We start from the raw sequence: 13893 nt of genomic DNA on the forward strand, positions 1-13893 counted from the left end.
AATGAGCTTGTTTATCCATCTCAAAAGTCCTTTTATTCCAATAATGCTACATCTACATTGTTAAAATTAAAAATATTATCATTATTTATCACATTAAGTTATCAAATTTAAATTTTTATCTCTCGTATAAGGTTCATAACGAATATATTTTTCATTCTCATTTTTCCAAAACTGAAAAACAAATAAGGCCTTAATGTTTCTTAATATTATGTCATGTGTCAGCACATAATTTGACAATTTTAAAAAAACACACTTTCTTCCTACACTGTTTGAAATCCCATAATGTCAAAAAAGATGTACATCATGAAATGTACACTTCACATAATTCATATATTTCTAGTTTCTTTGGGATAATTGTTCAAACCTTTGAAATACTAGAAATTTTTTTCTAAACTTTTAATTTGCTGAAGTCATCACCTCTATCATTTCTAAACGTTGCGAGTGAAGTCCTTTTGGACGATTTCAATCCATAATTCCGTTAGTTAATCAAGAAGTTAAATTTGACCACATTATAATCAATTTCAATAGGTTAAAATGGTACTTTTATATTTATCACATTAAATAACAAGACCAAAAAAAAAAAAATATTGGAAAAGTTGTACCTTCCCCCAACCCCAACCATCATCACAAAGGTGTCAACGAGTTGAGCCGAGCTGGCTTGCGAACAAAAAATCGAGGCTCGAGGTTTTGAAGACGGATTTTTTTGGCCCGAGCCAAGCAAAAGTTTGGTCAAAAAATCGAGACTCGACCTGAGCTTTTGGTTTGGACCTTACCGAGTGGAGTCGGCTCGATTTTTATTTTTATTTTTTTTGTGAAGGCAACCTGCCAGTTGGCACGCTGCCTAAGGCGGCTCAATATTTTTCTTCCCTAGTCGGCCCTCGAGCCACACGGGCCGGCTCGAGCTTTTTGTGTGCAAGGTTGAGCCTGCGAGTCTATTTTTCATCCCTAATCATCACTTTCGATTACATTATGCCGACCCCAGCACTCCTCAACCTGAGGAAAAAACCACTATATACAAAAAATAACCACATCATATCAAAATCCAAACCAAATCAAGAAACCAATGTCCCTAGATTCCAAGAAAATACACAAAACAACACAAGCTTAAAAATATGTCCAAATTTAAAAAAGGGAAGACCACATAAATCGTACATATAAAAATCATATTTCTAAACTAATAAACTTCCTAAAATTTTACAAAAATTAGGTGATAAATGAAATTATTAAATATTTAAAAATAATATAATATAATTAATTTACCTACTCCATCACCAACCCCAACCAAATTTTAAAATTTAAATTCAACCATTCTCTTTATCTCTCCGCTCCATCCCACCTCCAGTGACCCCAACTTACCTCCGGCAACAATTCCAATGGTCTCCAGCAACCTCCTGACGACCATTACGACAACTAACGCTGTACCTTTTTTATTTTTTAGGCAATGACCTGTGACCAGTTTCATTAAATCTGTGACATGTGACATTTCTATTAGATATGTGACATAATCAAGTGAGATGAATTAGATGTAACTATTTGTGATCGAGTTTATTTTCAGTGTGACTCTATATGACTGTCTAATTTGTGATTGTATGTAACCAATTCATTGACCCACATTATCTGTGATTAACCGTGACCAACTCTGTCTTCGATGTGACTAACTGCAGCCAGAATTACATTAAGTGTAACTGTCTGTGGCAAGGTCAATCTCATGTCACAACTGGTCACAATCAACACAAAATTGATCACAAATAGTCACAAAAAACACAAATTTGGTCACATGAGGTCACCACCAACAAATATGCACTATCGCGACCCGTATCATAATTTGATCTTGTTTCAAAGTAATAATTGAATTTGTGATTGTATGTAACCAATTCACTGACCCACGTTATCTATGATTAACATTGACAAACTCTAACTTCGGTGTAACTAACTGTGACCAAAATTACATTCAGTGTGATTGTCTGTGACAAGGTCAATCTCATGTTACAACCAGTCAAAATCAACACAAAATTGATCACAAATAGTCACAACAAACACAAATTTGGTTACATGGGGTCACCATAAACAAATATGCACTCATCGCGACCTGTATCATAATTTGCTCCTATTTCAAAGTAATAATCGAGATAAAAATGATATTTCCTAGCCCCAGAAGACAAGGTTGGATGAAGGACAGGGCACTACATTTTTGCCTACCGTAAATTTGTGACAATTGCTAAAAAGAGGCAAAATCTCTCTTTCCTTCTCTTCTACCAACAAACACACAATCGAAGTAATAGAGGACTTTTCAATTGAGAAGATTCAATTATCTGGCACTACATTGGCCTCCCCCATCCACCGTGTCTCTGTTGCTACCGACGACCTCACCACCACCATCTCCTCTATCTCTATTTAAACTACACCCAACCACCACCAAAAATTCCACAAACCCATCGCCACCGCCACAACACACAACCATCGCACCACCCACAGAACATCACCACCACCATCATCTCCTCTCTCCATTTAAACCACACCCAACCACCATCCACACCAAAAAAAACCCACAAACAATCCCTCACCACCACCACAGCACACTATCACCTCCTACACAATAACCATCTCAAAAACCACAACAAAACATGTCGAAAATTTACCAAAAAATCATACGATCCGTAAAATCGCACAAAAAGTCCAAATCGTCGCCGTGATTCGAAACGCCGGAGAAGAGTTTAGTCCGTATCGTCGCACCTCAACTCCACTGGTGGTGTGACCATCCTAGTGCATCCACTTAGGCGAAAAGACAGATCTGTGCATCCACTCCGATGCCGCACCTCAACGCTGGAGTTGTTTGCCAAAGAAGGGTTGGTGTAGAGAGAGGGAATGGGGGAAGCGGTGATTTTAGAGAGAGAATAAGAAATGTAGAGAGATGAGAGTTGATAGAGAGAGAAGTTAGAAATGTTGGGAGAGAGATGAGAGTGGGTAGAGAGAGAAGACATAAATTTCTTGGTGTGCGTGCGTGGGTGGGGTAATGGTGTTAGATGCGTTAATTATGAGTATTCGATTTTGTAAATATATTTTTATTAGTTTTAATTATTAAAATTTATTCAAGACATGATTTGTGCAAATGAAACTTAATCTCTTATTCTTTGAAGTTAATCTTTAAATTCAGGTTTTAGATAATTTTCCCTTGCAAAAAACTTGTTCACATTCAGTTGTTCGATGGGTTGGATTAATTAATAGGGGCGTACTGTATCCAGCTGGGCTTTTACACGATAACAAGGATTCTAATATATTTTATAGACCCATAAAAGAAACATTTTGTCTCTACCATTAAAACAAAAATCGTAACAAGGAGGAGGAATAGAAAACCAGCAGCCTATCTCTCATTTTCTTCTTCCATTTTTCTTTGTGAACAATTTGCGCTTGTTCGTGCTAAACTTTATCTTGGCTATTCAGTCATTGTGACTGGCTCATCCTTTATGAAAAATCTTGTGTTCTTTGTAATCGAAGGATTATTGATTCAAATTGGAGATTGGGTGGATTTGGGAAGAAGAAGGTACAATTTTTCCTCTCTTTTTTTTCGTTTTCTTATTTAATGTGGTAAATATGAAAGTACCATTTTACTCTCATTGAAATTGATTATAATGTGTCAAAGTTAAATTTTGGTCAACTGACGGAATTGTGGATGGAAATCGTTCAAAATGATTTCACTTGCAACGTTCGAAAAGATTAGAGGTGATAATTGCGACAAGTCAAAAGTTTGAGAAAAATATGCTAGTATTTAAAATATTTGGAGCTTTTGTTCCAACTATCCCCTTTTTTTACTACTTGTAATCAAAATTGTACATAAGAAATTATATAACATGATATGTATGAAAGAAAAAGATTGGATAAAAAAGTTAACTGTATTTTAAACTGAAAAATGATATAGTATTATGTGACATTATGTAACCTATTATGTAACCCTTAATATTTGAGTAGCAAGACCCTTTCATCTTCTTTTTTTTTTTTTTTTTTTTTTTTTTTTTGTATTATGTGACATTATGTAACCTATTATGTAACCCTTAATATTTGAGTAGCAAGACCCTTTCTTCTTCTTTTTTTTTTTTTTTCCTTGACTTCACGCATTTGAATAACTCAGCATTTGGAGGATAACTTACTCAACAATATCATCAACTTTTAAGGTTTGTCATTTCGTGTTCAATCCCTTTTTTTATTTTTTTATTTTTATTTTTATTTTTTTTACAATTGTCCAATTAAGTGTATTTCTTAAGGGAGGATTTAGATTTGAATTGTCAAGAATGCAAAAGTCAATGAGGGTCAGGACAAGTACCAGCTCTTTCAAAGAGAACAATATAAACGAACAAGGCAAAATTTCAAAAAAAATGAGCAGCTACTTTTTTGCCACGTCCTACTGCACATGTTCTAAACATGCTCATGATATTACGTGCTAATATTGGTGCCATGAACACCTTGATTAGTGCATTTGAACCCAAGTTAGACCACCTAAAAGCAGAGTGCCTATTGGCTCAATGCTCACAAGAACTAGAACAATGCTTAATGTACAATGATTTTGACAACACTGTTGACATTGACAACGTGTTACGTGACATTTTATTATTAGATAGCATGAAAACGATCGACAATGGTGTACAAATACACTGTACATATAGACTAATTCCAAAAACTATGACCGAGTACCGACAGAACTCGCCTGTTCAAGGAGGATAAGGTCATTCAAATTTTACCATTAATTTTTTACTTATTTTGCTGTGTATTTGAAAAGGCCAAAAAAATTAGTGGACTACATGGACTAGTTCGCTCGAAATAGGCTAGAGATCTATTACCCGTAAACAAAGGATAATAATATGACATAACAAAATTTTGCTATTTTCTAACTGATTTTTTTATTTTTTCACGTAATCCAAAAAGCCAAAAGTAAACAGACTGTATGGATTGGTTTACTAGAAAATGCTAGAGATCTGGGTCGTTAAATGAGATTAATTGTAATAATTTTTGATGACTTTTGACTTAATTATAATATTAATTATTTTGTTTGTTAGGTAAAATTTGAAGCAAATTAGTGAAATTGGAATAAAGGAACGAAAAACGGACAAAAGCCATTAAATCCAAAGTCCGTGGACCATAGTGTAAACACCCAATAGTTAATTCGAATTATAAAATGATGATTGAAGATCATATATGATCAATTGGATGCAACTGGAGATCAAATAAGTGAAATATAGTTCCAATATTTTCACAAATCAATTTTCCAGCCAAAAAAGTTATGCTACGAATTTTCAACCTTAACTTGAGATCCATTTTTCGAATATAAAACGTTTGAATTGGAAAATTTATATTTCCAGAATATTTGTAACCCTTTGAATTATCTTTGTAATGCATTTTAAATCATATCAATTGAATATCAGAAGAGAAAATTATAACCAAAATACCAAAGTGGTAGGGGATAATACGATGCAAACAAAGCGCGCGGGCTATTCTAGCGTGCACAAGTGAGGAAGCAATTTCTTGGCCCAAGAACAATTCAGCATGCTTGCATGCGCGTGATGAACGCTTGGGCCGAATTTTCTTTTGCTTTCTTTTATGATTCGAGTAATGATTTTCAATTATTTTTTTGTAATTTATTTTTAAAAAAATGCTTGGCGAGATCCGTTTTTGTGTTTGATGATGATGGACCATATTATTTTATCTATTTTAATTCAAAACTAATAATTTAGTTTATTTATTGCAATTCTTACTTAATTTTGCATAACCATTACATTTGTTAATTGTTTGATTATCAATTAGATAATTAGTTACTTGTTCTAATATTGAAAAACTCATAATAAGTTTGGAACGCGATAAAATTAACATATATGCAATAGATATTAAGAATAGTATTGATCACATGTGCAATCATATTAATAATATGAAATTTAATTCGTTCTAATAATTCGAAATTGAGCTAGGAAAATACTTAGGTTGTGATTAAAATAGAGTTAATTTTTTAGAAAAAAAAAAGTTAAATACATTAACTTTATTGATTGTCAAGAATGCATTAATATGATTAAACTACATAATTGAGAATTAAAATTGATAGCAATAAACGAATTCGAATTCGAAATAATACAATCATTCATAATTTGATAAAGATCAAACATTTTATATTTCTTAGATTAATTTAATATAAATAAAATCAAAATATCTTTTGTTTATTATGTAATTAGTAAACTTAAATTGAAATTTATTCTATATAGGATGATAACTCTCAACTCATTTAATTTATTACTTGTCATCGATCCCGTAGTTTCATAAAATTTTACCGAACATATTTTTGGAGCCGTTGTCAGTGAATAAAGTATTTAATTCAAATTTATTAGTTTATATTAGAATTAGAATTTTCTCTTATTTTGTTTTAGACCATTAATTACACACTTAATCTCCTTTTTTTGGTAGTTTATGCAAGATTCTAGAGAAATCAAGCTCCTATTATTTCATCCCAAAATCAAAATAACTTTTATACAACGAAGAAGAGATCCTAAAGAAGCAAGAAAAATGGCAAAAATTCAAAATCAAATTCAGTTACCACCTTATCTACTAACCAACTATGGAGAAGCTCTTGAGGATTATGTGAATCCAGTACCAATTCCTATATAATCGCTATTATATATCCATATTTTGGATATGCCAACTTTCACATTCGACCAGATTTCATCAACTTGTTTCAAGATCATGAGAATGTTAGGTTCTCTGGAATATCAATTGAAAATACTCATGAACATATTCAGACATTTTTTATGCTTTACAATATGATCAATTACGAAAGCGCGCCTGTTGACACTTTTTGGCTGTTCCTATACTTTTACACTTTAAAGGAAGACCCGCATGAGAATGGCTAAATTCAATAATTCCTTGGAGCATCGTTTCACGGAATGACATAGTGGGAAAATTCATTGTAAATTTCTTCCCTCCTTCTCGAGTCCACTAAACTAGAAGTGAAGTCCATATTTAAAGTAAAGAGACCTCAAAAACTATTCAAAAACATGGAAAAGATTCAAAGTTATTTCAAAAGGTGCCCCAATCTGAACATTCCTAAAACCTCTAAGTATTACATATTCTATCAAGGCATGAGACCAGAATTTCACAACATAATCAACTTTTGCAGGAGGGTTAATCTTTGATATTCCCTTGAACAATGCCTTAGACCCTATTGAGCTAATAGCAGAAAATCAGTCCATATGGCCAATTGACAGAGAAGTACCAATGAAAACAGTGGGAGTTCACAACATAGATGTGACGGCAATAATAGCCCAACCAAAAATACTAACAAAGAAGTTGTACAAATTAAATCGGAATGTTAGCATGGTGTACCAATTAGCACAAGTCTACAGAGGCTGTGGGACAATTCAGTCTAAGGAGATCAATTATGCACAAAATTTTTAGAAGCAGCAAAAAAATCATTACTCCAACACCTATAATCCAAGTCGGAGCAAGATCCTAACTTCTAATGGGCTAATAATCAGAGATAGTGATATTAAATTTAGGCAACTTACAAGAATTTTAGCAACAAAAAGAGAAGATGTCATCTTAGGAGGATATACTTGCTAAGTACATTACTAAGACTGAGATTGCAATCCAAAACCAGCAAGCCTCTACTCAAAATTTGTAAAATCAAGTTAGGTAGTTAGCAGCTATATTGGCCAACACAACATAGGGTACCCTGGCAAGCTATATAGAAAAATACCCAAGGGAACAAGTATCAGCAGTTGAATTATCATAATACCTTTAAGGCTAGACTTGTAGCAAAATGTTATCGACAAAAGGAAGGAATAGACTATTTTGATACTTATGCACCGATAATTAGAATAACATCAATTAGGATATTATTCGTATTAGCTTCCATACATGACTTGAATGTTCATAAAATAGATGCCAAGACGACATTCTTGAATAGGGATCTCGATAAAGAGATTTATATGGATCAACTCAAAAATTTTCTCTACACGAAAATGATCAAAAGGTATACAAGTTAGTGAAATAATTATATGGTTTAAAGAAAGCACCTAAGAAATGGCATTAAAAATTTGACTTACCTATTATTTCATTTGGTATCAAATATAATAGTGTAGATAAATGTTTGTATTCCAAATTATGTAATAATTATGTTACATTTATTTATTTATATGTGGATGACATGTTATTTATGAGTAATCACATGAATATAATAAAAGAAACGAAGAGGTTTCTATCCTCCATATTTAAGATGAGGGATATTGAACAAGTAGATACTATTTTTGGTTTCAAAGTTAATAAAATTAGTGGGGGTTACCATTTAAATTAATCACATAATATAGAAAATATGATAAATAAGTTCAAACATTTAGATACAAAAGAATTTAGTAACCCTCTTGATCCAAGTTTAAAACTCATAAAGAATGATGGAATAGTAGTTGCTCAATTGGAATATGCAAGTGCTATAGGGAGTTTTATGCATGCTGCTCAATGCACAAGATTGGACATAGCTTTTGTAATCAGTAAACTTAGTAGGTACATTAGTAATCTGAGCAATAATCATTGGAAGGTCATTGGAATAATTTTTGGCTATTTAAAGAAAACTAAGAACTTAGGTCTACAATATGCTAAATTTTCGGCTATATTAGAGGGATTTACATATACTAGTTGGATATTTAGTACAAGTGAAAGTAAATCCACTTCAGGTTGGATATTTATTCTTTGACGAAGTGTTGTTTCTTAAAAATCAAAGGAACAAACATGTATAACACACATAAATATAGAATCTGAATTTGTGGCATTTATCATAAATTAAAAAAGAAGTTGAGTGGCTTAAAGATCTACTTTATGAGATACCTTTGAAATCGAAGAATACATTTTTAATATTTATCATGTGTGATAGTCAAGCCACATTAGCAAAGACATACAATGAGAGATATAATGAAAAGTCTAAACATATGAATCTTATACATGACTACATAAGGAAATTAATCAAGAATAAAATAATTTTCCTAAATTATGTTAAGTCAATTAAGAACTTAGCTGATCCTTTAACTTAATATTTAAATAGAATTCAGTAACATCTATTTTAAGTAGGATAGGGTTTAAACTCTTAAGCTAAAAAGATCTATCAATGATGGCAACCCTATGTATCATTACTTAACAAATAATCAATGGGTTCAACGGGTAACAACAAGTCATTCGGTGTGTGAATAATTTTAGTATTATAAAATCTATAATAACCCTATCCTAATTAAGTAATGCTAATTGTTATTGGAATGAGGGCCGTGCTTCAAGTTCCTAATGAAGTTCAGTAATAAGTATAAGTATCTCTAAAAGTAACAAATATATTGAAAGAACTTCACATAAATAAACTTCGAAGTGGTGCCGTCTTAATAGTAAATTAGAGTCTCTCTTAAAAGTTTGTTGAAAATGGATGAGCGCAAGGTTATATTAGCGCTAAGTGATATTAAGGAACTTGAGAACGCATGATACTTATGTGTGTGTGTTTTTACCGGTATTGTTAGATGGAATAATTGGTTCAAAGTTTTTAACGCTACTTTTGATTTCGACTTTACTTTGTTTGAATTATACTGTGGTTAAATTCAAATCGAAATATATTTTATCCTTATGCATGAGTATTGTATATTTTGAATACGAGATTTTATTGAATGTTGAACAAGTAGAGAATTGTTGAATATTGTTGCTCAAAATCAATAAAATGCGTGTGAAATGAAAATAGAAATTGAGGCCAAAACCTTGACCTATGTGACCGCATAGGCCTTAGAAGGGTGCGGTCGCATGGTGCATTGTAAGGCCTAAAGGCCCTACTTTTGGACAAACTAGGTGGTCACATGAATTCGTTATATGCGAACACATAAAGTATTCCAACTAGCCGTTGGCTGGTTTTTTCAACTACATTTGGTGCTTTTGGCATCTTGTTTTGGCACCACTTCGTGAAGTATTGTTGAACCCTATAAATAGGTGATTGATGTTCATTAGAAACATTGGAAAAACACTTGTGATCAAAATTTCCATTCAACAAAATAATCAAAGCTTTCTCTATATCATATTCAATTTTCTTTGTGTTAAGTTTTGAAATATTTCACTTAGTGCTTCCTTTCAATTTTCTTTGTGTTAAGTTTTGAAATATTTCACTTAGTGCTTCTTTTCAAGGTTTGATAAATCCTGCAAACCATTTGCCGAGAATCCTTTTAAGCATCAAATTCAATTTGAGATGGACAAATATCATTTTGAAGACAACGATCACATGTTGGAACCTTCATTCAATTTCTTTTATTGTTCGTTTTGTATTCTTCATTTTTGTTATTCATTCTTTCTCCACTTCATTGAGTGTAAACCATATTTCCAACAATAAATTATTCAATTTCTTAATTGTATTTTATTCTCTTCATGTATTCAAGAAAATAATATTGATCCGTAGGGACTTGTTCACTTGAAAAATGTTGAAGTCTAGTGTGTGGATAAGGCTGCCATAACCTAGGCACTAAAAAAACAATTGAGAAACGTATTATACATGTCGAGTTCAAAAGCATATAATTTCTTGTTTTCTCTTGATAAATCAACCTCAAAATTCATACAATACCAGGTTTCCAAATTTATATTAGGAGAACCTCTTTGACCGTGATTAATATAAATTGCTGGAATAATCTATTTGGCTTAGAGGGAATAAGGGGACCAGAAAAATCAAAGGTCCCTTGCGGTGGGGGAGTGCGAGGGTCCATTTATATTCAATGAGATGCAACAAAACTAGTAACAGTTTTGGTTGATGATGCATCAGGAGATGGGAGCACTGTTAATGCAACAATCCCACTGGCCGCAGCTGCCACAGCCCCTGCAATGAACGCCGGTAAATTACCGCCTCCGAACCATTCATCCCATGGTCCACTCACAACCGACACCACCATCTGTCCCAATAAAACAAGTACAAGGAAAAATCATAGTTCGGCTTTCTAAATTTTATCCAATTGAAATAGAAGGAAAATATTTATTTATTTTCACAATTATTAGCCAATTTTCACCAAAGAACGAGTCAAAAAGAAGTTATTTTCACTATAAGAATGTCATTTTACCTGGGGTATAACAATGGCAAGATTTAGAACTCCCAGTGAGAGACCTGTGGAATGGATTTGAATAATAAAATTAGAATTAGAAAATATTAATAAATATATAAAAAAAATGTTTTCTTTTTGAAATTTTCACAGTACTATACCTTGTCCTGCACCGTGATTACTAGAAAATATAGAAGCCAAAGCAAATGGAATACTAAAAGTCACCTGTTTAGACAATTAAAGAAAATATTTCAGACTATAATGTCCAAATATATAATAGATCTGAAATTTGAATATTATTCTTTTTATCAATTTACTTATGATTTTATTTTTAAATTGCTTTATTCATAGAAAAATAAACTGACAAGAGGCATTTTCCATATAAAAATGACATTAAATCCCAGTGGAGATAAACTTTAAATTAAGATATGGGACAAATTACTCCAAATCAAATGCGTTTCCAACCTTACAAACCCAAAAGTTCCTCGTCATCAAAAAAAATAAAAAATAAAACCCACCTGGCAATCTTATAACACAGTGACCTACAAATTTAGCCTTTGTTTGAGCATTTTTTTTTTTCAATCAAAATACATTTTTCGACCCCATTTCAATCACATACTTTTAATAAAATAATATTACACGAAAATTCAAAACTTTTCTTTATCTTTTAATCATATATTCTCCAACAGAAAATAAATGGGGTCAACCAAATTTAAATTGGAAAAGGAAACACGTGCAAAATATGTACAATTTTATTTACGTGTGCAACGTGTGATAGAATATTGATAGAAGTTTTTAAATGCCATAATGATTATAATTAAGCTAAAGCACGTTTTGAGATGGAAAAAGAGGGCTTACCGCCTGAGGAATGCCAAGAACTGCAAAGAGAGTCAAAGCGCCCGCAATGACACCGCCGTCCGGCTTCAAAGCGGTGGCACCACCACCACTAGTGACGGCGTATCGTCGTCTAGACTCGGCCAATTTGGTGATCAAAACAGTCATAACCAAGCAAACGGCCAGCAAGAAGTTGACAATACCCCAAAGTCTCTTCGCCCCACCAAGCCGCCGCCCAGAAAACTCAACTCCCAAGGAGGCGAATCCCAGCACCACCGAGTTGAGCATCAAACCGAGTGCACCGGTCCGCACTCCACGGTCATACAACCCATTGTCACCCACCTTTCCACCGAAAACCTCCTTCCCCATCCAATCAGTGTCAAACAACAAGAACGGGAACCAAGCAACCCAATTCAAACAAGTCACCAACATTAAAATCCACATAGGCCTAGGCAAATCCTTTAAAGCAGCAAATAATTCCCCCAAAACAGGTACCCCACCTCGCTTTTTACTACCCTCCACTCCGCCACCAGTTTGCTCCGCCGTAGAAGGGGCGGCGCCGGTGGCCTTTTCATGTACCAATGTTAAAGTCAATGTTGTAAGGGTAATTAAAAGGGCAATTGAAAGGAAAAAACAGCTCTTCAGATTTGCGCAGTACACATCACAAGCTTTTGTTTTTGAAAATGGAAACATTTTGTAGAGGTGAGTGTATGAACCTGCAGCATACCCCAACACATTGCCCACAGCCATGAAAAAGGAGAATAATGCATTCGCCATTGACATTCTGCGTGCATTGCCGCCCGAAAGATCAGCCAAGAATGCTCTACAAGGGCCCTGAAAAAGAAAAACAAAATCATAATTAAAGAATTTTTATACAAAGATCAAGAAAATCTACAAAAATAATTTGGATTGGGCATACTTTTAAGAACTATTGCCATATAAGTCTTTGCATTTATAATTTACCTGCAACATGTTGTTGGCTACATCAAGGACCCAGAAGCCAACAACAAAAACAGCAATAGCTCGGGGCTTAGGGGAATTTCCGAGGGGGTCACCGGAGGAGTGGCCAAGATCAGCTGCAAATCCAATAAGGAAGACTGCTATGGTGACGAGGGCAGATCCAGCCGCGATAAAGGGGCGGCGGCGGCCAAACCGGGAGGAGCAGTTGTCACTGTAATAGCCAACTACAGGCTGCACAAGCATGCCCGAAACGGGGCCACATAGCCAGATGAAGGCGGCCCATTTGTGGGGTATGCCAAGGAGCTGCACATATGGAGTCAGAAGGGAAAGCTGTAACGCCCACCCGAATTGTATTCCGGCGGCTATCGCGGCCACCATTATAATCTTCCACTGTGGTTCTCGCGGTGGCGCTGGTGATGGTGGTTGTAGTTGTAAATAATTTACAACATTTTTCACTCCGCCACCGACCTCCATATGCTCCTCTCTCAAGAAAACTTAAAAGTATTATGTCTGTATAATTATTGAGGATTCTTGAGGTATAATGAGAGGGACGGGGGAAGGAGAGTGTGTATTTATAAGGCTTTTGGACTACCATGCACGAGCCAACTACGAAAATGAAATCTTATCCGTATAAGATAAGGGTAGAAAATAAAAGGTAAAAGGAAATAAAAATGGAAAATCATAATATTAAATCTACCTTTTAATGCAAGGTCAATGAATTTACTGTAGCAGCTTCTGTTAGGGCGGGGATGGCGATGGGGATGTGGTTACTGCATTTTGCTCATGTTTGGCAAATTTTTTACTTTGATTACAATTTACAAGCTGTGGATCATGAATAAAAAAGAGAGAAATTTTGAAGAATGTATAAATAAAAATGTAGTCCCGACTAGTTTACAAGTAATCATGAACTTTGGCAAATGGGAGTTAGTGCACTAAAGATTTTTTATTTTTAAAGGAATGGGGTAAGCCAACATTTAGGGCTACGTGTGGGTGGTCCATGAGAGGTTATTGCATCTTGCTTCTTTTGAAA

The 13893-nt window shown here is 34.0% G+C and overlaps 1 protein-coding gene across 2 annotated transcripts in view; it reads right to left on the reverse strand.

The window, feature by feature from the left end:
* Positions 1-10543: 10543 nt before the first annotated feature.
* LOC111389713 (sucrose transport protein SUC2-like) overlaps positions 10544-13893 on the reverse strand; it is a 7873-nt gene continuing 4523 nt past the window's right edge. Inside the window, exons 1-5 of one of the 2 annotated variants that reach the window (XM_023014657.1) lie at positions 12867-13413; positions 11928-12737; positions 11231-11294; positions 11091-11134; positions 10544-10925 (exon numbers count right to left, since the gene is read on the reverse strand). In XM_023014657.1, the coding sequence (XP_022870425.1) occupies positions 10749-10925; positions 11091-11134; positions 11231-11294; positions 11928-12737; positions 12867-13337 (1566 nt within the window). In that variant the 5' untranslated portion in view covers positions 13338-13413 and the 3' untranslated portion in view covers positions 10544-10748. Of the gene's footprint in view, positions 10926-11090; positions 11135-11230; positions 11295-11927; positions 12738-12866; positions 13414-13893 lie in introns of those variants that run through there. The other variant, XM_023014659.1, reaches the window with a different exon arrangement.

This window comes from Olea europaea, unplaced genomic scaffold, assembly GCF_002742605.1.
Source record: "Olea europaea var. sylvestris unplaced genomic scaffold, O_europaea_v1 scaffold613, whole genome shotgun sequence".
NCBI classification, from domain to species: domain Eukaryota; kingdom Viridiplantae; phylum Streptophyta; class Magnoliopsida; order Lamiales; family Oleaceae; genus Olea; species Olea europaea.